We start from the raw sequence: 21,256 nt of genomic DNA, 5'->3' as shown, positions 1-21,256 counted from the left end.
AGAGGGTCGACCCAAAGGCGAGACAGAAAGGCAGACAGAAAAGGGTTCTCTGGAATTACTGAGAGGGTCGACCCAAGAAGAAGTTGAGTCGACCCAAGTGAACTTTGAGTCGACCCAAAGAAAGGATGGGTCGACCCAAGTGAAGGAAGTCTAAAATTCAAGTTTCTGTGTTTTCTGAGAGAGTCGACCCAAGGAATGGTTGAGTCGACCCAAGTGAAAGTTGGGTCGACCCAAGGACAGGTTGAGCCGACCCAAACACGGGCTGAACAGTAACGGCTAGTTCTGCAGATGTACTTTTTGCTCTTCCCAAGGTGAGTAACGGCTAGTTTTTGAAATCTGACCATTGGGGCTTGTCCAAAGAAGGTTGGAAACTATTTAAAGGGGCACTATTCATCAGAGAGGATATCTTTTGAGAGGAATATCAAAGAATACACAAGAAAACAAAAGTGCCCTAATCTTCTTCATCAAGAGCTTCATTCAAGAATCAAAGAAAGGGATTGAGCAGTTTCAAAGAGGCATCAAGAGCTCCATCCTCCCTTGAAGAAGTGAAGCATCCTTGACAAAGAAGAGAGAAGCAACTTCAAAGCGATAAATATTTTCTAACTCTTCTTTGTAGTTAATATTGTTACATTTGCTCATTTAGGAGTTTGAATCTTTCTTTTTGTTTGTCGAACTATTTGTAAAGGTTCGTTGGTGAGCCCGCAAAACCAACAAAGGTTTTTGGTGAACCCGGAAAACCAAAGTGTATAGGTTCGTTGGTGAGCCCGCAAAACCAACAAAGGTTTTTGGTGAACCCGGAAAACCAAAGTGTATAGGTTCGTTGGTGAGCCCGTAAAACCAACGAAGGTTTTTGGTGAACCCGGAAAACCAAAGTGTATAGGTTCGTTGGTGAGCCCGTAAAACCAACAAAGGTTTTTGGATTGTGAGCCCGGAAAACAATCCAACTGTAATCCGCGAGATTATAGTGAAATCCCAAGGGGTCGCTTGGGGAGTGGATGTAGGTGCTAAGGAGAGCACCGAACCACTATATATTGTTGTGTTTGTGTTGTGCTTGTGTTTACATTTATTCTTGCATTATCTTCCATCTTTATTCCAGTTTAACTCTTTCAAATAATCCAAGAAAGCAACCACCGCACTTAATTAAGAAAGTTTTTAAAACACCAAAATTTAGAAGAAACCAATTCACCCCCCCCCCCCCCTCTTGGATTGTCACTTTGGGCAACAGTAATCCAAAACACTGCAATTACACTACAAGACTAGTGGCCATGGCCATGGATTTCAATAAAGCAGTCCATTCTGATAGACTTTCAGGACCAACTTTGTGCATCAATTGGACCTAACCACCAGAACCTGGTTTGATGTCCAATCTGTTTACATCTGGCTGATGGCCAGTGGCAGTTTCAGGCCCAAAAACATGCCATATTGTTGTCACACCCACCATGCATTATCACCTTATTTTAACATCACTAAGGCCAGACTTGACTAATCCTACTATTAATGATGCAAAAGTCATTAATTTTTTTTTCATAAGCAATCTAAGTGCTTAGTTTTATTATCAGTTGTTCGATAATTGCTCTTGCATTTCATGAAAAGGAAAGGAAGAACGCTTGTTACGTGTGTGATTCCAGGAGGCAAGTAATAAAGTTTGTTACACCGTGACATTTCACAATTTTATATCACGTTAATAGGATAATAAGTTTGTTACTTTGGGGTATTAAGACAGTTTCACCGTACTTGCAGACCTCGACCTCATAACATTTTTACTACAAGAGTTCATACAATTTGTTGTTTGTATGTGCCGGGTTTTATTAATGACCGGTTCCAGTCCTCCACTAGTTACCAAAATGTGCAAAAGGATCTTAATATTTGTAAGCTTATAATGCTTAAATATGATGTTATTATTTTAGTATTTGACTATCCTACTTTGAAGACAAAAGGATCTATTGCTGTCAAGTATGGAGATATTTGTGTATTTTAATATTGTTTTATATACACTAGCTGTTTTCCGTACGGTGTTTTTCACTTGAGAGCCTCCACCTCCGAGTTTCCTCAAAGTTAATTTCGATGGCTGCGTCCTGCACGGCGGCATGAGGGGAGGTGCGGGCTTTGTGGCCAAAGGTCCGGATTCTAGAGTGATTGCTGCTGGGGGCTGTCAGTTATTTGATATTTCGGTGCCCACGGTGGAGCTAAGAGCGGCTTGATCGAGTTTGTGCTATGTGCGACATACCCAGCAGGCGAGGATGGTCCTTTTGGAAGGCAACTCTGCGACGATCATTGGATGGATTCGACGGACTTTCGAGGGGATCGGCGACTGGTTTGAGATGGGATGGCTATTCAGGTGACGCATGTCTACTAGGAGGCCAATGGGGCTGCCGTTTGGGTGGCTTCGTTTGTTGCTGACCACTCAGGAGGACATCTATGGGTGAGTGAGGCGGAGTTGCCTAGTACTCTTCAAAATATTTTGTATTTTGACTCTCTTGGCTGTATTCATACATTTTTGGTATGATACTTCCGTTTTTAGCGCGCGCACGTGCACACACACTAGATGCTGTTAGAATTGTTTCTTTAATAAAGCTTTACATTAAAATCCATGACTATCTTAACATAAAATTGGTAGATCATATGCTTAACTTGATCTTTTTAATAAATTGTAGATTAAATACAAAATAGAAAGAAACTTAATCTCTGTCTATCCTTGTATATATAACACACTCTTCAGAGACCTGCTTGTGCTTCTCCATCTCCAGTTTACAGAGCCTTTTGCTGCAGAAGCTGTCCTTCACACTATGCTTCTCCTATCACTTTTTAATTGGCATATCATGACGGTTCAAATGCATCATATATTTAAGACATTAGTTGTTGTTTTACAATTTGTAAAACCTCTGATTCCATTTTCCAACCTAGTCTCTATAATTCATTAATATATTGCTATTTATTGAGTTCTTGCTCTCACTTTATGGGAAGAATAAGGTGAGTATGTCTATCAACAGTAGGAGTATATATATTTGTTAATCCATATAAATAATTAAAAATTTATTCTGTGAAATGGCTATTCACCAAAAATTACTCTGCGCAATACTAATATCCAACACTATCTGACAGGGTTATTTTTTGAACTTGAATTTCGAATAACTACACGATAAAAAGAATACTAGATTTAATGTAAAACCCCATACCAAAATTGAAAATGAGAACAACAAGAGTTTTCTCTCATGGTGCTCCAGCAAGCACATCCTTTTTATCAAGCAAAATAAGGAAATCATCACATATTTTATCATTTCTTTTAGTTTATGTTTATTATACTTAGTGCAAGAAAGCATAAGTTTGGGTGTTCAATCTATTGTTTCTAGGGGTGTTGAGTTATTATTAAAATACTTCTTGTTACATGTAGAAAGGAGAAATTCGCATGCTCTGTTTTTCTTACTCATTTGCTTTTCTTTCCCTTTCTATGAAATATAATCTGTTTAAATATCTCATAGTTGATCCAAGCCAATTAACATCGACTAGATTGCCTAGCAAAATGAAGTTTTATTAGATAGATAGCAAATACTATTTATCGTAGACTAATGCTAAATATACACTCTCACATATTGGAGGTTTATTGAAACATAATCTACACATGCATATCGGAGGCAACAACCATTTACATGTAGCAGAAATCACAAATGTCCCTGCCACAAAATTCGCTCCATCTCTGATTGATACAAGATCCAAAATATGGCGATGGATTGTGGTTTATGCTACCTACATGTTTGATGTGTTTTTCATGTATCTTATTTTGATGATCAAGCTTTAAAAAATAGACATAGAGATCAGGAAGTTTTTTTTTTTTTGGCTCATTCTAGACATAAAACCTAGAATTACTATATAAACTTTCACATATTGCATGTCTTATTATAAATTCATGATCACTTGTAATAATCTAAAGTCATAGCTCAACAAGGCTCACTATTTGCATGTCATCTAATAATAAATAACTAATGCAATAGTTCCAATGAATGATGAGGCTCTTGATACTTACACCCTCATGTTGGCTGAAAGTTCAATCCTCCATTCCCTTTAATAGCAAACCTATGAGGGAAATGGAACCAGCACCGACCCACATTGGACCAAGAAGGGAGTAAAATAATTAACTAATACTTACCATCCACATTGCTATTTTGCTCCATCCCCTTCAACCTTCCACCTTCCACTCTGGTATTAAAGAGGCCAATTAAATATTCAAACAAACAAACAAGTGTGGCAATATCATCTCCCTACAATTAAAAAATTAATAAACCATAACATCGTACAAAAAATAGTAAAAAATAGTAAAAGAAGAAAGCGCCTCCAGAAAACGGCAAAGGAAAACCCCATCATATTCTCTTCTCAAATCACAAAGCGCCAGAAACTTAAAAATAATAAACAAAACAAACCAACAGCGCATTCACGCCTCTTTCCATTCCCCTTCTCTGTTATTTTTTCCTCCCTCTCTCTCTCTCTCTCTCTCTCTCGTACTCATCAACAGATGGTGTTGCTTTCTCGAGAAGGGTAGATTGCCTTGGGGACGGGAGAAAGAATTCCTCGAAGGCCTTCTCCTCGCTCCTCCTCCCTTCCGCCATGGAAGGTAAGCGAAGCCCTTTGCCCAGCCACCCCAAGATCGCTTCGTTTCTGAAAATTTTAGCTTGTTTGGATTAAGACGTATGTTGCCGAGATGTTTCGATTCTTTGTTGGTAAAGGAACTCTTTTTTCTTTGATTAATCTGGGTTGATTGTTCACTTTGGGTGCAAGTTTGGATTTTGATGGAAATTGGGGCTTGTTTTGGAATGCGATTCTTCTAGTAATGTTGCTAGGGAATGCTCTTCTTTTATTTATCTTTATGACAAAATTGCTTCTGGTTGCAAGAAATGCGCTTTTTGATTTGGGTTGTTGTATGGCAAATTGGCAATACAACATGCCTTGTTTCTTTGACAGGAAAGAAATGCAGGATGCATTGTGAAGATGGTGATTTTAAATGAAGATTGTCTTATAGCTGGCTAGCATATTGCTTCACAATACGTTTATAATGATAGTACGATAAAAATAGATGCTTGAATGGTTCTGAATTGGTTTGGAATTAATGGAGTCATTGTCAGGATTCAAAGTCTCGTGATTGGGGTTGGTACTTTTATGAATATATGTTTCATGTAAAGAAGTATTTACGATCTTTTGGACCCATGAGATCACTAGATATATAATTGATCAATACCGATCATTGTTACTTATGCTCAAGAATCTAGAAGAAGATACTCAAGCCTATGCCGTATATATATTTATGGGCATATATATTTATGGGCATGATATAAGAAGCGGCAGGCAGAGTTCAATCTTGGAGTTGTTTTATCAACATCTTTCCATATTCGTATGATGGATATTTTCTGTTCGGGTTTTTTTTTCACCATCTTCAATTGTCCGCCAATAAGTGGCCGTTCTTTTATTGTAAAAATGCGGATCATACTCTTCTCATTTTCAAGAGTTGACAGAGAAGCAAATTTATCAAGAAGCTATATCAGACTTGTCTCTTTATTTGACTCTTTTGTTATAAAATCTTATAAAGACTTTGATGACAAACAAGTCAAAAGGTACAATGCAAGTTTATGGTCCATAATGTAGATCTCAACTGGCCATTGCATGTATATTACTAGAATCCGGCATGTATGATGCTCATGAGAGTTTGTATGAATAGTTGTGATCCCCCAAAAAGACCAATTAATTTTTATCATCAATTCTTCTCTTAGTTTGGGATGCTGTACTTTTTTTATTTCACTCTCTTAAACTTGATCAATTTTCAGAGTTGTTTCTTATACTTCATAGGAATATGTCCTTATATAAACATATAGTGATTGTACCGCCTCCAGCCTTGGTTCCCCTTCCCATTGTGATAAAACAGAGCTTGGAAGAATATTTGGTTAGATGATTGCTTTGTGCTTAATTTAAGGCTCAAGGCAAATAGGATAATATGCGATTGACCAGTAGATTGGCATTGTGGTGCAGGGGAAGCACTAGAAATTAGTTGGTGTGTGTTCACAAGGCAATCACTTGAGATTTTGCAACTAAGAGGGGAATGCCAAGAGTGCTTTACTATGGGTAATGAAATTGGGCTTAGATTTTGGTATAGCCTATACTATTTAAGTTCTAGATCTACTTATGGGCAAGGAGTTGTAGATAATTAATTGGTCATTATTTTGTTTGCAGATTGATCAGGGGTTTGATAACTAAAGAAAACGTAAGATAGTATGTTTCCATTGAGGACATTAAGGATTTCTTACTTAAATGATTGAGGTTTCTTGCGTTATGAATGGAAATTCTATAATTATGTTAAATGAACATTGAAGTGAATTTCGCATGTGGACTTCTCATGTATTTCTTTGCTTGCAACTAAGATCAAATGATGATGGTTTCTACGGAGGACCGTGGCTTCACCTTAGTAAGTTGAGCAGCATGATGAAAGAACAAGGTATTAAGGCTCCATGAAGTTGCTCATAAGCATGACTTGTATCAATGTCTGAAGGGGCTATTTGGTTGCTTGCATTTAAGCCTCAGTTGCTGCATCCTAGTTGCAGGTGGACAGATCCTGGTATTTGCTTGCCTGCAACTAGGCCAGATGTAGGCAATTATCCTAAGGCCCTTTTGCTAAATCTTGAAGTGTAGCAAAAAATGGTCACATCCTTAAATGTAGGCTCTAGGTGCAGCCTTAAAGGCTATAATGGCCTCCCATTCTCTCCAGTAATCATATGATAATAATTTTACTATATGATCACAATAATAAAATATTATCATAGTATTATCATAATTCACATTAAAATAGTATTTATATATTAAATTAATAATTAATATCAAAATGTTATAGTAATGAATTGCAATATAATAATATAATATAATTATGATATGAAGATGTAATGACCCACGACCTCATCTAAAAAGGCTAGTCAAAAGATAGTATTTGGATTTCTTAGTCCTGTATCAGTATTTAAGATCTACCCAGTGTATAGTCGATATGGGACTAAATATATGCCTATACGAGTCTTCATATACTCCTCCTGTTTAAGCAAGTTTCACCAATCTAATCACAAACACCATGATTAGCTTGTGTCAACCCAAACTGGTTGATGTTGCAATATCCCCTAATCTATATAGGCTATAGGCCGAGTCTGATCCGATACTATTTATGATGATCCAGAATCTCACGCAAAAAAGCTAGCTAAAAGATATTATTTTGGTTCCTTGGCCCTGAATAAATACCCAAGATCTATCCAATGCGTGGTCAATGTGGGACTAAAGCATGCTTGCACATATCCTCATTGGAGATATACAAATATAGTAATTATTATTACAATAGGATGATAATAATTATTATAATATATCATATCAGCAGTGCTCGTTAATTATTAAAGCTAGACAAAATATTATACTATATTATATTATGTGTATCAAGGTTTCCGGTACCGATTGTACCAACGTACCGGTGGACGTCGGTACCGGTACAGTATCGAACCAAACTGGTACTGTACCGGCGAAGACCAAAAAAAAAACCTGCGCGGGCGCGCGAGCAGACGCGATAAATACCACTATATGGCATTGAATCGCACACTGCCCCGCGCGGGCGAGCTGCCCCGCACAGGCGCGCTGCCCAGTGCGCGCGGGCGCGGTTCCCTGTGCGGGGAACCTCGCTCGAGTGCGGTTCCTGTGCGGGGAACCCCGCCCGAGCGCGGTTCCCAAAGCGAGAAACCGCGCTGGCACGGGGCCCGCACCCGCGCACGGGGCGCCCACGCTTGGTTTGGTGCGAATTGGCCTGGTTCACACCGGTACATATACAGAACATTCGGTTCTGACCTAGAAGAACCGAAATCCAACCCTGTATCGACAGGCACCGGTCCGGTACGGGCTGAACCCAACGATTTCGGTCGGTTCGACATACCATGACGTGTATGATTATTATATTATATTGTATTATAGTATGATATTTTAATATTTTATATTATACATAAGATAGTATAATATAATAATATATTACATTATATTGTATTTTATTGCTATATTATATTAAGTTATGTTGTGTTATATAATATATATATTTTGTTATAATATTTAATTACAATGACATATATTATATTGTAAGAAAATATTATATTATAGATCATATAAAATAATTTATTGTGTTATGTTATGTTATACTTTATCTTATAGTATAATATAACATTATCTTATAATATGATATTATAAGATAATACTGTATTATATAATATTAAAATAATATTACAATTATATAATATTAAAATGTTATAATAATTGTATAACATGATAATATGATAATAATGTCATAATGTCAATGGAGGTAATCTTACCATGCAGGGTGATCAAACACTCTAGATTAAGCAACCTCATGTAGAAATTGCAGATGAGATTTTCAGATGCAAGCAAAACAACACTTATAACTAAGGTTCCTCATGCCATTGCATACTGCCCCATACCAAGCAGACCATATCGTACCACTATTGAACCAAAGCTCGGTATGTGGAGGGGGGGTGCATTTCGAGTCTCGGTATGTCGAACCGACCCTCATACAAGGCATATTGGCACCGTACCAACATGATACAGGTACGGGGTCTGGTTTCGAGATGGGAAACCTTGCTTCTAACTATAATTAACACATTTTTTGTTAAGTTTAGCTTGTTATCAATTTTTATTTTTGACTTGTAATTTTGCGACATAGAGTGCTACATACTATTCTTCTGCTTACATATGTAAAGTAACAAAAAGCTTGGAAAATCACTAGGAACTGCCATTGCATACTGCCCCATACCAAGCAGACCATATCGTACCACTATTGAACCAAAGCTCGGTATGTGGAGGGGGGGTGCATTTCGAGTCTCGGTATGTCGAACCGACCCTCATACAAGGCATACTGGCACCGTACCAACATGATACAGGTACGGGGTCTGGTTTCGAGATGGGAAACCTTGCTTCTAACTATAATTAACACATTTTTTGTTAAGTTTAGCTTGTTATCAATTTTTATTTTTGACTTGTAATTTTGCGACATGGAGTGCTACATACTATTCTTCTGCTTACATATGTAAAGTAACAAAAAGCTTGGAAAATCACTAGGAACTGCTATTGTGCTTGCGTCTCTCCTTCATATAACACACACACACACACACACACACACACACATATATATATATGCTCATGTGTACATGTGCACAAAGTTTAAATAGAGAAAGAGAGAGAATATACACCAATCATTAAAACTTTTTTGAGAGAATGAATAATATGGTGCTATATTTTTTTTTTCTTTTTATTGCATTTACCACCCATTTCTCTGTTTCTTAGATGCATAATCTGCCAAGCTCTTATGATCTGTCTGACCACAGTCACAGCATCGTGTTTCAAATTACAATCGCAATTTATCTTTGGGGCATTACGTAATAGCTCATTGGTTATATATCAAATTTCGCAGGGTCTCAGGATGTGTATTACAAAGAGAAGACAGTCTCTCCCGAAAAAACCAAGAGAAAGATGAAGACTCCTGCACAGGTTGAGGCATTAGAGAAATTCTATAATGGTATTGTTGCTGCTCCTCTAATATGTAAAGATGCCATTTTTTGTTTTGTCAGAGAATAAATCATTAAGAATGAATATTTGCATTTGTCAGAGCACAAATACCCCAGTGAACTAATGAAGTTGCAGTTTGCAAAGCAAATAGGGTTGTCAGAGAAGCAGGTCTCTGGATGGTTCTGCCACAGAAGATTGAAAGACAAGAAACTAATGCAAGGTGAAGTTTATGCAAATGGAAAACATTATAATGGTCTAGTACATGATCGCACTAGTGGACTTAGACAGGAATCATGTAGCAGTACTAAACAAGGGGATAGGTATTTTGATCTGAAAGAAGTACAAAGCAAAAGGTCTTATGGCCAGACTTCTTCATCTGCTGGTCTTGCTCTTGAGCCGAGGGGTCGGCAGTTGAATGTTGGATGTCATGCTAATGCAGATGATAGATCTTCAGGAAGTAGCTCAGCATCACAAGGAAGGTTGCTGCAACAGGTTGAGGATCCTCCTTCTTTGGTGTCCTCAGGGTATCCATCCCAGGGTGACAATTACATGTTGATGAATACCAGGGGTGTAAAGAGCAGAGGACCTATGATGCATTCCAGATGCTCATATTTTCAGGTTGAGAATGAGCATCCAGCTATCTCTTCTGTTAAGCGCAAATTAGGAAGACATTACTGTGAAGATGGTCCACCTCTTGGTGTCAATTTTGACCCACTTCCACCTGGTGCATTCGATTCACCAATTCGAGATTCAAATTTTGGTAATGCACGGATTTGTTTTGGTGATTAAAGTTTTATTTTGTTGGTGTTCCTTTGCTTATATTTGTAAGCTTATATTTGGCTTTGTATTCAGTTTATCATGGTTATGATTAACATCATCATCACAATCATGCTACAGATATTGTAATCATTGTTTTTGATCCATATTTCATGTTTCATAGTCAAGATGCTGAGAATTAAGCTGCTCAAGTTTTCCATTATTTATACAGGAGTTGCATTCTACATATACCACACGAAGGGCTAGTTCAGAGTCAAAGGTGTTCTCATACATCTTTACATTTTCTACATTTTATTATAAGTTTGTTTATAATGAATAAAATAATGAATGAAACCTCAGAAATTGTAATAATAAGTCATTGCCGTTCACGGTTGGTCTTCTTTCACTGCTGGCTAATTCTGGTGTTACATGTGCAGCTTATAATGTATAGGATCATCAAAATTGATAACTTTTGATTTAAACTTTTGCAATTCTGATATAGTGAAAAGATATGTCCTCCACATTTTGTTGCCATTCTTTGACCCTAGTATTGCTTTCCTTGGTTTAAGGTGCAGCTAACTTGATTTATTCATCTGAGATGTGAGCAGTAAGTCTCTAATGGTATTGTACATTTTTTGTTTAAAAAAAACAAAATGCAGAAGTCATTTCTTAGGATTGTAATATCTAACGGTAGAATCTTTTATGTTGTAGTTTTAGCTTCTAGCTGCCTTTGCGAGTCTCTTACTGTTGATGAGAATATTGCCATGGTTGTTGCTGTACTTGGGGCATCAAATCCTCAGTAGAAGCTTTTTGGCAGCTTTTCTTTATACTTTTCTTGCATACAGAAAGGCGTGATATAGGTCGGCCATTTCAATTCTTTTCCATTTATTTCAAGATAACCCTGATGCCTGGTACCTTTTAAGATTATCACCACTTACGTGGGCCTGTTATGATCAGAGAACATCACCATTGTAATCACTTGCCCCTTGCACAAGGGGATAAAATTTTCAAAAGATTTCTCAGCAACTTTTCCTGATATTCTTGCCAGCATATTTGTATCAATACTATTTTTTGTGACCATATATTCTGGTTGTTTGGTGCCCCCTCATGCAAGAAAATATTGGTGCGCAAGGTATGCCATACCGTACCAAACCGAGCGGTACGGAGCGTACCATACCGTACCGGTTTGGTACCGGTATGTGGTATAGGAGGTGTACCAGTACTCAGTATGCCAAATCGGCCTGTACCGGACGTACCAACATAGTAACAGGGTGGCACCACTACAAGGCCTGGTACCTGGACGACGTAGTGAGGGCCATTTAGATTGATTTTACCATATGGTCATGTATGGGGCTGCTTAGTTGTTATTGTTACAGACGTTTCACCACGTGGTTTAAATACATCAAGTTTGTATGAAAAAGTTGGTCATTCGTCGTTGTTTGCTTTTAATGTCATAACTTTATTTTCCTACCAAAAAAAATGCTGTACAATTTTCTAGTTGGGAAGCGTGGAAAATTTGTGTATTATGTGAAACTGTGAATGAATAATCAATTGATTAAGGTGAACAATTTAGTTGATCTGCAAAGCGGAGATCAACTTGCCCAAGGATGGCTGATGCTCACAGTTAATATATCCAACCTAACCGCCTCATGGTGGTAGCATTGGAGGTTCCTGCTTAATCCTATTCTTATCATTTCACTGGAATACCTTTTTTTTCAATCTTGTTTTTTTATTCATCAGCTTGAAGAGAATGTATACGGTCGTATACTAGCTCTCTGCTTATTCTCTAAGAATGATGCCAGTTGTATATGATCAGTTAGCCAAGTAGATTATGATGGTTTATTGCAATATCATGCGTTTAAATGATGTTAGTTGTATATGGTCATTTTTCTTTTCTTCTTTGTAATTCTCTTATGTTAGAATGCATCTTATTTTTAATTGGTTGTTTAGTTTAGATCGTATCTTATTTCTTTTCCAATTTTTTTGGCAGAACCATATTATGTGGGAGATTCTATGCTCCATGGTGCTAGTTGCATCCCTAGGATTACAAAGGAAACTAAGGTAGATTCTCCACTTCTCTAATTTTGCTCTATTATTTTGCTGCTGCATGTAGAAAAAGGAATCCTCTACCAAATCAAAATTTGATCGTTCTTTTGTGATGTCAACAAATGGTTACTCATAAGATTTAATGCCGTCCATGTGGTAAAGAAAGGGGTTACTGTAGTTCCATTTTGATATTTGTAGACAAATAGCATACTTCATTTTGATATTTGTAGACAAATAACATACTTCATTTTGATATTTGTAGACAAATAACATACTTCATTTTGATATTTGTAGACAAATAACATACTTATTTCCACTATCGCTAGTAATTAGATTCCCTTTTTGATAGGAGGCAACTTGAGAGAGCTTTAGTGTATCTAACGGGTGATTGTTGTTCAACAATGAGGGTTGTGTTAATCCTAGGAGTGGAATACGAAACATTTGTTGGAGGAGACGATGATTAATTGAAAAGAGCCTCTCTTTCCTTGACCGTATTATCATATTGGTGAAATATTTTCTGGCCTAGGAGCACACATAGTAATGGTATCTGTCTAAACAAGAGACAATTTTTCCTCAAATATAAGTTGGCATAGAGCAGTTCTAAATGATTGTTTCTACATCTAATCAGGATCTGAAATTTATTACAAATTTGCTGTAACTACAGAAATCTGGATAATAAACACAGATAGATCATCGATCTATACAAAAATCTGATGCAAGGATAATTCCATGTTCCTGGAGTAACTCCTCAAACTCAAAAGAAAGAGAAGCGAGTAGAAGAGGTAAAAGATAAATTAAAAAAAGGAGCAAAAAAAGCTAAAATCTTTCTTTTCTCAATTGACTACATTTTTTTTAAAGAAAACTGTGTGGCTTCCCTTTATAGGATTTCAATGATTGTTAGTTATCTCACAAGTGAATAGGCTCTAAATGTTCTATTTTCTTTGTATTTTCTATTTTTGTTTTTTTGTTAATCAAGAGGGGCTAATGCTCAGCTTTCTTCCCTATACCAACCCTACTCCTCAAGGGCCGACTTCAACCGGAATCAAACCTCTGCCCCTTTGCCCATGTGGCAAGGGGGGATACCATCCGAGCAAGTGCTTAGTAGTAATAGGACTCTAAATTACTAAATCTTTTAAAGTATAATAGTGCTTTTGTGCTCATTACCTAATACAAAAAAATGGTATAAGCTAAATAACTAATGAGATAGGTATGTCCGGTTGGCCACCTAAGTGGGTTTCCTAATAGGGCCAGCCACTTTTATTATATCTCATTCCATTTCTCTTAGTTTCTCCCTTATCCTCTCTTTTGCTCATTACCTAAAACAAAAAAAAAAATGGCATAAACTAAATAACTAATGTGATAGGCATGGTCTGGTTGGCCACCTAAGTGGATTTCCTAATAGGGCCAGCCACTTTTATTATATCTCATTCTATTTCTCTTAGTTTCTCCCTTATCCTCTTCTTTTTCTCCCACTTTTTTTGTTACATATTTTCTCTGTTTCTCCTCCTTTTATCTTCTTTCTTGTCTTCTCTCTTATTCCTTACCTCTTCCTTCCAAGGTTGTCAAATTTCCAGGTGGTCTTGGTGAAGGCCTAGCTGGGACAGGTGGCCAAGTAGGGCCTGGGTAAAAAAGATCATAAAAGTCAGTACAATTGTAAGTTTTCATATATAGAGTTGCGTATAGTTCATGGAAAGTACATTAAAGAAATTATATTGATACAACAAGGTTTTAGCTACTTACCCAAAAATGAAATCTTTAATTTAAATGCTTTAGTTTTATTTAATATATTTTCTACTACATGATTTAGAATATTTAAAGCTTCTTAGAAACATAACATGTTCGAGCATCAATTAGTATCCAAAGGAGCAACATATAGATGGACTCAGCTTCTCTCTCATAAAATAATGCCATCTTACTTTTGGGAGAAAATTAGCTGAAACTTAATGTCCTCAATAAGTTATTAAATAAGGTATCTGCCAAGACAAGGCCAGCCCCTAGGGAAAATATGTGCTCGCTCTTGGCAGCTGCCTTTGAAGGCATGGAAAGTGCATAGGCACTTGGGTTGTCCAAGCACCTAGGCAGGACAACCTTGGTGGCCTACCTGTGACAACAATGCTTCTTTCCTTTCTTTCTCTTTAGCTAGTCTAATTCTTCTTAAATTGTATTAAAAAAATGGGCATGCAATTTGTTGCTTCCATTTTTTGAAAAGGATTCTATATATATTACAAAATATCCCCTTAATTATTAGTCCTTTTTATGCAGCAAAGAAATTTATATCACTACCATAACTATAGCTATCTAGCCTTGTTCCACTATTTGGGTCAGCTTTATAAGTCCTCGTTCGCATGATTTCTCATTTAAGGTCGCCTTTAATGTTGTTTCAAAAAATGGTCATTACTTAGTTATGTTCCTGATAACTGGAGGTCCTAAGATGGGTAGATGTGGACAGACATAACCTTTAGTGTTGTTTCAAGCTTTTTCATAATTCAATGCTTGACATGCTTGTTTTACAAGCTGTCATCCTATCACCAACCATCAGGGCTAGGAATTGGCATTGCTGTTCCTAATGTAGGAAATAAATAAAACCAAAACTATCAGGAAAAGAAATTGTAAATCTACTAAAGCTCCTAATTAAGCCCTGCCAGACCATCTAACTACTCAACTCAACTTCAACTCAACCATGCCTTAATTCCAAACTAGTTGGGGCCGAGTAAACCATCTAACCACAAGGGGTGGTACTTTATGACCCAACTTGCCAACGCGATCTTTAATTTGCCTGAGATAAGTGGGTTTGGTTTTGGCATAAATAAGTTTGAATCGTAAATGGGAAAACCTAACTTGACCTATTCATGAAGGTTGGGTTCAAATTTCGAGTCTTGGCCTATCTAATCTGTTTCGACCCATTTAACATTTGGGATGTGTCAACATAGTTACAACTCGGCCTATTTAAGGCCTATTTATACTGTTAAGACTTGTTTAACCCATTTAAGACCTGTTTGATTTGTTCTTACAGATCTGACTCGACCTAACTTGTTTATTTAATGAGTTATGCGGGTCAAATTGGGTTGCTTTTCTAATAAACATTTCGGATTTAGGTTTGATTTCTGACTTGTTTAATAAACAGGTTAGGTTTGGGTTGATAGGTTTTCTTGAATGCCTATGTTTCAATCCAACCCAACACAACCATTGTTGATCATGCTAACTAGATTAGATACTCGCACTTATATATCTTGTTTGAATCTCTTGGTAGACTTATGCACATGGTGCTCTAGTGGATCTCCAAATTTGAAGAAGACCATTGATTTACTTCCTCTTGGATGATGATATTGCGTTATCTCGAATAATGATTATTCGGCCTTTCATCATCTATTTGATGGCATACAATCATGAATTTGAAAAATCATCAAGGAATAGTTAATAGAGTTTTTAGAGCACTATCCTCTAAAGGTATACTTTTTCTTGTGATTGAATCCTATAGAAGGTACCATGATTTCTCAATGATGATTGATACTGGTGTTTTGTGATGTAGTCACATTTATACATATATACACATACTTATATACATATGTATATATATACATATATACAAATATACATATATGTATATACATATGTATGGACGCATGTGCATCCCCATCCCAGTATCCTACCATTTTAGGAAGAAAATGGTACCCCAGATAGGTGTGAGACAACCTGAATTGGGAGAATTGGGAAGTCCCAACTGTCCCGGTTATGTCTTGACATGTGGGATGAACCGAGATAGTCAAGACAGACCGCGATGCAATTTTTATTTATTTTCTTTTTTTAATGTTTGTTATTGATTTTTTTTTCTTTTTTTAATGTTTGTTATTGATTTTTTTTTCTTTTTTTTATGTTTGTTATTGATTGTAGCATACTATCCGAGGAGCAAACTGAGATGGCCTAGTACCAAGATTTAAACCCTTGGCTTGTGGGTGTTTAAGAACTAATAAATCATATCCAACTGTTTAGATATTCATTTGGAATCCCCATCTTTGAATTGAACAATGAATGTAAAATCCTCTCACTTATCGGATACTTGCGAAGCATTCTTAGAATATCAAACTTCAGATTTGTTATTCTCGTTATCTCTAACTAATAAAATATCTTTGGTGTTCCCGCTACTACTGTTTACCCTTGCACTCGATGCCATATTTCTTTTATCAACTTGGTCTCCTATAGTCATGCCCCATGGATTCACCATCATACCCAATAAATCAATGCTTCTTCCTATTAAACTGACCACATTTCAAGTGATGGTATGGGGTTCCCCCATTTGGAGTATGAGTTCATTTACTGGCCATATTTTATTCAAGATTCCTTCCTTATTAATCAGCATAACTAGGTGTCTTTGCACTTCTAGAGCTTACTGCTTTTATGGGGCACTCTAGGCGACGCTTCAGTTCATCATAGTTTGATTAAGTTGCAGAGCATCTCTTAATGGAAGGCATTGCTCAAACATTATAATTGCTGAGTGTGATTCTGGGCCAGGTACTAATAGTATTGTTGTTTTCCTTGAATAGGCTAATTTATTCATATGTACTACATTTTTGTGTACCATTATATTATTTACCAGAAGCTCAGTTAATTAGTTAAAAGCATAATAGCTGTTCATCTGTTCTGATTTCGGATCATTGGTTTGCCATTTCTATATTTATTTGGAAATGACTGAATTACCTTTTAGTCCATATTTGTTGGTGTATGTAGATGATCGATAATGTTCTGGAGGATTATATTGCTCTCAACTCACTCTCTCATCAGTGATGTGACCTATATAATTTTTAATTTTCTATTTTCATTTTGCCTAGGTGTATGATAAATATAGGCACGAGGAACTTTCAAATGGCTCATATCCGGAAGCAATTGGCTTTAGAAAAAGCATGCAAGGATTTGTTGATCAAGATGGCTTGCTTGGCTGTCAATTAAACTCAAAGGCTTCGCTGACCAAGCAGAGTGGTTCTGTCCCAAAGCAGACCAGTCTAATGGAAAAAATTGAAGATTTTGGAGGCAAAACTTCTGACTATAACAGCCGGAGCAACAAAAGACATGCTAAGTACAGAACTAAAGAGGGTGAAAATAGTGTTGGGCATCTCTTTCATATAAATGGTCAAAAAGCTTATACCAACAAAGCATTTCCTCATCCTCATAATCATTATAACTACATTTCTCAAGTGTCTCAGAGGGAAGAATTCAAGAAATCCAAGTTTTCAAAATCAGCATGTAAAAGCAACAATTTTCTTGATACTGAGGATGTACTGATACCCAGAAGATCCCTGAAGGTATTCATAACACCCATGTCACCAGAAACTTAGGGCTTTTGCAGTACTTGACTATCTGAAAACATTTTTCTTTGTATCCTTTTTTGCTCATAAAATGTCTCCCTAGAGCTTAACTTATTTATGCGCAGAAATGTCCTGATCCCACTCAACCCAAAATGCTTATGATGGTTTTTTTTTTTACTCAGAGTCCTCTAATTACCATTTACTCATTTTAATTTCATGATGTTTCATATCATCTTCATGCAGTTGGGCAGGAAGGTGAGCAGCATGCAATTTCAACAGCAGGATTATGTAACCAAAAGTTCTGTGAAACACTCATGGAGAAAACCAGTCATAAGGTTTGTGTCACTAACATAGCTAACATTTCAGAATATTTTTTTATAAATTTTTGCATGTAGATTTGTAGTTGGGTTATGTTTCTTTTCTAGAAGAAAAATAACCTATACTAAATATCCATTTCTTGCATCTTCCCTTGAAATAATGTTCGCATAGCTTAATTTTTGTGGTTTTGTTTCTGGATTTATCATCATTGGTATACAATCCTACGCGGTAAAATGAGACACATTGATATTTCTAAGTGTGATATTTTGTCCAACCAATATCTGAGTTTCTTACCAGGTATTATACTGAGATAAGCAGTGTTCTTCTAATATATTATCACAATTCAGTTAGCTTACTTAACAGTAGCACACCTGGATGTGGCGAGCCAAATATGGTGGACATGGTCCAAGGTTTGAGTTGGGCCACCAAGCTTGGTCCTCTTCTTGGCTGTCTGGGTTTAGCCTGAGCTTCAGATTGGATATTTTCAGCTGGGTACTCTCCCAGTTGAAAACATTTTGCGTTGGAACAGCAAAATCTTTCAGATACCTGATAACTTGCACAATTCATTAGTCTCTCTTTTCTTTAAATAATTCTTTTAGAGACTCTTGTAAATATTCAAATGAATATGATGCTCTACCAACTAGTCCAACACATAGAAGGAGATTTCCCTGGACCTAAAAATATGAGTAATAGCTAATAATACCATGCAATTTTTGTGAGTTTGCTGACATACGTTGTTTGTCTGATAGGAATAATGGAAATATGGCAACTACTTTAAGTGAGGATGAAACTGGTGGCACTGCTTCTTCCATAGAGTAGGAAGGGTGTCAACTGAAAGTGGATCCATGTTGTTGTGAAAGATCTCTCAAGGAAGAATCTGAAACTTGGGAGGTGTACAATCAAAGGAACAGCCATATTTCATGGCATTAGAAATGTGCTGCATGGATAGGCATGGTGCCCCAGCAAGCTGCATCTAATTTCAAGTGTTGGACATGGTTATGCCACCCATTTCAAGAAAACTGTTGTACATATATATATATATATACATATTCCCATAAGTCACTTAGAACAAGGCTGATATGAGAGGAACTTTCAGCCAAAAAAATGTGACTTGATCTATGCTCTCCTCGTCTGGTTCCGTAACGTTTTCTATGCACAGCAAATGACTCTCAACTCGTTACCTGGTGGAGGATCTATGATGGGTTTTTTGTTGTAAAAAGATTCCAAACTCATTCGAGTTACTCTGTAATTTTGTATACTTCTCCGGTAGATGCAGGCAGCTTTATCTGTAACTGGAAAAAAAAAGAGTAGAATTTGCATTTGTTTGTAGCATCTTGGATGTGAAGAGTCTTTTGAGATTGACTTAAAGATGAATCTAGGCCTAGTAGTTTTAGAGTTCCGTAGTTCTGACTCATGCTACTTGGGTGCATCTTCTAAAGGGTCTTCTATTTGGCTGGTGATGACAATGGAAATGGTATTCATACTTTATCAATGGGGTTGGGAACTCTTTAATATCATATATCCAGATGCAACTCAAAAGGTACGTTACAGGATATTGTACTGTTATTATGAATTGAAGATGTCGACAAAACTTAGCTTTAACATGATTGTTGGAACCTTGACCAACTTAACTAATTGATAAATTTGATTTTGCTCAAATATAAATCTCGTGTTATAATATGCAGCATTGGGGTTATAGGATGAAATGCATTCGCTGCTCAGCCCAGTAAACATTTGTTCATTTTTGACAGTTCTCTGCCCTTGTTTAGTCTATGCAGACAAGGGGTCACTGAACTTGAACACTTTTTGTGCAGGTGATTAAATATGACATGCGAAGGCAAAATGACTGATACAAAGCAAGTTCATAAATACTAGCATGGCCTGATCAACAGAGATATATTCATGATCAATGAATGTCGGATAAAACCATGAGCATTCAAGTTCTAGCTAGATGCTCGATATAACATAACCATAATTGAGAATGGATAAGCATTGCCTTTACTGGGTGCACATTAGAGGAAAATGCATGATTTGATGAATAATTTGGAAATATCATACCAAGAAAAAAGAAAAAAAAAATCAAAACAATAGTGAGCCCACAAAAAAGTCGAGAAAAGAAAAGAAAAAAAATAGAAATGGGAAAAAACCCAAAAAAAATATTTTATGTTGAAAGTGGGACAATGAGACAAACCCTAAACTAGGCAATCTTGATATATTGATCTAATGCAATGTTAATGGTCAAACATAATGTAATGATTCATGACCTCACTCAGAAAAAAGGCTAGTTTGAAAGTGATGTTTGAGTTCTCTAGCCCTGTATAAGTTTTCAAGATCTATCTAGTATATGGTTAATGTGAAACTAAACACACGCCTGCACGAGTACTCGCATACTCTTCTCATTTACATCTTGGCATTCTCATCAGGCTAAAGATCCAAATCCATTCAAATTCAATCACAAGTACCACAAATCTAATCACAAAACCACGATCAACCTATGGTCAATTGAAATGGGCTTGTACTGCAGTATCCCCTAGTTCACATGAGCCATGGGCCAAGTCCAATGTAATAGCATTTATAACAACCCAGGACTTCATCTAAAAAGGCTACCTGGAAAATATTATTTAGGTTCTTTGGTCCTATATAAGTACCCAAGATCTTTCTAGTGTATAGCCGATGTGAGATTAAACATACGCTCGATAGGTCCTCACATGCTTCTTCCATTTAAGCCTTAGCATTTTCGCCAGACTAAGGGTCCAAGTCCATTCGAATCCAATCACAAGTATCAGAAATCCAATCATAAACACCATAATCAGCATGTAATCAACTCAAATAAGACTGTGCTACAATATGCCCTTGTCCATATGAGATAAGGATTGGATCTGCTCTAATAGTATTTGCAACAGTCCAGAACTTCATCTAAAAAGGCTAGCCTAAATATGTTATTTAGTTTCATTGATCTAACATAAGTACCAAAAATCTACCTAATATATAATCAATATAGGACTAAATACACGCCCACATGGGTCCTTAAATACTTATCCTATTTAAGTCTTGACGTCCTTGCCAGGCTAAGAATCAAATAACCCAAGACCTCATTTAAAAAAATTAATCAGTAGGTATTATTTCGATAAGTCGGTCATGTTTAAGTACTCAAGATCTATCTAGTGCATAGTTAATATTTGACAAAATACACGCCCGCACAAGTGCTCAAACAAACTAACTTAGCCTCAGCTACCCAGGCTAATCTCGGTGCAACACATTTG

The 21,256-nt window shown here is 36.7% G+C and overlaps 1 protein-coding gene across 1 annotated transcript; it reads left to right on the top strand.

The window, feature by feature from the left end:
- Nucleotides 1-4,427: 4,427 nt before the first annotated feature.
- LOC103713842 lies at nt 4,428-19,396 on the top strand. The gene is made up of 7 exons (XM_008800882.3): nt 4,428-4,606; nt 9,479-9,583; nt 9,674-10,333; nt 12,320-12,390; nt 17,202-17,672; nt 17,919-18,010; nt 18,743-19,396. The coding sequence occupies exons 1-7, from the start codon at nt 4,600-4,602 to the stop codon at nt 18,810-18,812; spliced, it is 1,476 nt and encodes a 491-aa protein (XP_008799104.2). The 5' UTR covers nt 4,428-4,599; the 3' UTR covers nt 18,813-19,396.
- Nucleotides 19,397-21,256: the final 1,860 nt, after the last annotated feature.

This window comes from Phoenix dactylifera, unplaced genomic scaffold (genome assembly GCF_009389715.1).
Source record: "Phoenix dactylifera cultivar Barhee BC4 unplaced genomic scaffold, palm_55x_up_171113_PBpolish2nd_filt_p 000026F, whole genome shotgun sequence".
Classification (NCBI taxonomy): Eukaryota; Viridiplantae; Streptophyta; class Magnoliopsida; order Arecales; family Arecaceae; genus Phoenix; species Phoenix dactylifera.
Note: the sequence above shows the minus strand (reverse complement) of the source record. Positions and strands in the feature narration are given on the sequence as shown.